Consider the following 2,880-nt stretch of genomic DNA (forward strand, 5'->3'; position numbering starts at 1 on the left):
GCCTCTATATTCTGTAGTTTGTCTCATTTTATTTTTTTTTTATTATTTTTAATGAGCAGCTGGTTCTCCTGGTTCTAAGCTGATAAGTGGAAGGGAACTGACAGGCCATCTCATTCCAATCCTCCTGCCATGGGCAAGGACACTTTCCACTAGACCAGGTTGCTCCAAGCACTGGCCTTTTACGCTTCCAGGTGCCCCCTGGCTCCGCACCCTGGCAGGGCACATCCAGGCTGTGATGTCTCAGCAGCACAACACAGACAATGCCTTCATTCCTCACCTGGTTCACGTTCCTCACCTGTTCATGGGTGAGGAGATCTCAGGTGCCTCTCTTTGAGGGTCTGTGCCTTTCCCCACCACAAAGGTGCCATTGCACCTGACTTGGGATTTAAATGCATTTTCCTCAGCACATCTTGCGTCCAACACACCATCCAGGGTGTGTCACAAGTCTGAGGAGCCCTCTGAGGACATGTCCTATAAGGTGGTGGAGGTAGGATGGAGAGGAGTGTGGGTTGTGCATGGGGGACCCCAGGAATGAGTGCAGGGAAGGGCTCCTGGCATGGGCAGAAGGCAGGGATGCACAGTGCTGGGGAGCCATGTCCATCAGCACTGTGGTGTCACTGCCATGTTCCCCCTCCTCTGGAAAGGAGTGCTGTAGGGAAGGCTCAAGGGTCATAGGACAAGACAGGGCTGCAACCAGAGAGGGGCTGAAGGAATGAAATCCCACTGCCCCAGCACGCACAGACACGCAGCCAGCACTGCAACAAGGAGGGACGAGGCTGCGCTGGCAGGAAATCTGGGGGAGATGGGCTGTGCCAAACTTCGGGAGGTTCCCTTTGTCATGGTGAGCGTTTTCGCTAACAATTATTACCCTGCCATGAAGGATGGCAGCCCACATCGAACATTCCCCAGCCAGCCCCTCTACTCTAGATGGGAAAGCTCACACGAAGTGTAAGGACTTTTACAGGCACTGGGATCCGCGTTAGCAGCCGGCACCATTGCCCAGGAAAAAACACACGGACACCAGCAGATTGTGAACAAGCACATGATGACTTTCAGCAGGCTCTCCCAAAAGACAGACAATGGAGATGCTGTCCAATGACTCAGAGATTCCAGGACAAAGCATTTACAAAGTAAACCCAAGAAAATCACAGCAGGCAAAACAGTGCTCTAAAGAAAAGGGAAGGGGAACAGAGAAACACGCAGGGCAGGGCACAGCACTCCCACGAGGTGTTTGGCTTCATGTTTTGCTGATAAGTGCTGTGCTGGTGGGAGATGCCAGATGTTCAGTCAGAGTCAGAGCTGCTGCTTGAGCTGCTGGAGTGCTGGAAGAGAGAAAACAACTTTAGGGCACCAGCGAAAAGACCCTCTTTCACAGCATTCCTGAGAGGTGTTAGTGACCCTGTCGTGGGTGCCCCATATTGTGGGAGGTGTTTCTTAATTTTTTTCAAGGCTCTTTAGGTCAATGAAGCAAATTCCAGAAGGGTCGTGTTCTCTGCCAGCAAGGGCAAACATCAGAGCAGATCACGTGCAGAGCTGTTACCCAGTGAGAGAGTTTCATTTGTTTTGGAAATGCTCCCGCTTCCGATGTTGGAACTGGGGGTACGTTTAGCAGTCCCTCACTCAGACCTGCTCTGGACAGTGCCCATCCCTGTAACAGCATTTTCTGCAGAATCTACTCCCAGCACAGGGAATTGCTTCTCCTTTTGTGGTTTTTATTTTGATCATGGGATTGGGTTTGTTTTTTTTCAAGAAGGAACTGAACAGTTCCTCTGGCAAGACACTGAGTGAATGTCCATTATAGAGGCACAACTTACTCTTGGGTGAGCTGCATGGTGCCCCCTGAGCCACATCACTGCTTTAAACTCCTTCAAGGAATTTCATGGACTGCTTTTCAAATTGCTCACTTAATATGACTCATCCTTGACTCCCATTAACTTAACGGGAAATTCCATATCTAAAAAAAGCTGTTGAGGTTTTGGCAGCATGCTCCAGCGACCACAGGGTGGGACAGGAGAGCCCCAGCTGCACAGGCTGGATGCTGTGGCATGTGGGAAGGGGATCTTAAGGAACACAGCAGGAATAAGGAAGTGTCTGCTGTCGCCTCACCCTTACCTTGCCTCCGTGGTGCTTCGAGTGCTTCTTCTTATGGTGCTTCTTATGGTGCTTCTTATGGTGCTTCTGATGGCAGTCAGGGGGGCACACCTGCATTCCCGGTGGTCCCGGATGGGGGTGCCCCTGGGGATGATGGCCACATGGAGGGTGCCCATGGGGGTGGTGCCCGTGGTGGTGGTGCCCGTGGTGGTGGTGCCCGTGGTGGTGATGCCCATGGCCAGGTTGAGGGGGGCATGGGGGGCAGACTGCAGGGCCACCAGGGCAGGGACTTGTGCCGGGACCAGGGTATCCCGGAGGAGCAGGAGGGCAGACTGCAATGCCACCAGGGTAGGGACCTGTGCCAGGACCAGGGTATCCTGGAGGAGCAGGAGGGCAAACTGCAAGATGTGGTCGTGGCATACCTAGGAAGAAGAGAGCTGTTAGCAGGCAGACACAGGCTCTCTCCAGACACACAGTGCAGGGAGCTGGTGTATCCATGCACCCAAAAGGCCCCTCCCCAATCTACCTCTTCCTCACAAATGACATCCCACACCCCTCTGGTATGCAGGGAATCCCCCCAGGCCATTGCCCTGAGCTCCTCTCTGAGCCCTGATGGCTGTGTGGTACCCACAGCCCTGCCTGGCCCCATGGTCCCTCACCTTGGTTAGGGTCACACATCCTCAGTGGTCTGCGAGCTGAAAGGGAAGGACAAGCACCATCAGTCACCTCCTGCCACAGGGGCGTCATTGCCCGGCCCAGAGCTGGGACCTGACTCCTCTGTCCCACACA

General features: G+C 53.8%; 1 protein-coding gene across 2 annotated transcripts; it reads right to left on the minus strand.

Moving 5' to 3' along the window:
- Positions 1–994: 994 nt before the first annotated feature.
- On the minus strand, positions 995–2,871 carry LOC113977837 (histidine-rich glycoprotein-like). 2 transcript variants are annotated; one of them, XM_027704317.1, is made up of 4 exons: positions 2,751–2,871; positions 2,448–2,513; positions 2,113–2,380; positions 996–1,322 (listed from the first exon to the last, which is right to left on the minus strand). In XM_027704317.1, exons 1-4 carry the CDS (start codon positions 2,836–2,838, stop codon positions 1,238–1,240), a joined length of 507 nt encoding a protein of 168 aa, XP_027560118.1. In that variant the 5' UTR covers positions 2,839–2,871; the 3' UTR covers positions 996–1,237. The 2 variants fall into 2 exon arrangements, with proteins under 2 accessions (XP_027560117.1, XP_027560118.1); XM_027704316.1 differs by having other exon boundaries at positions 995–1,322; positions 2,113–2,513.
- Positions 2,872–2,880: the final 9 nt, after the last annotated feature.

This window comes from Neopelma chrysocephalum, unplaced genomic scaffold (genome assembly GCF_003984885.1).
Source record: "Neopelma chrysocephalum unplaced genomic scaffold, ASM398488v2 Primary Assembly neopelma1_265, whole genome shotgun sequence".
Classification (NCBI taxonomy): domain Eukaryota; kingdom Metazoa; phylum Chordata; class Aves; order Passeriformes; family Pipridae; genus Neopelma; species Neopelma chrysocephalum.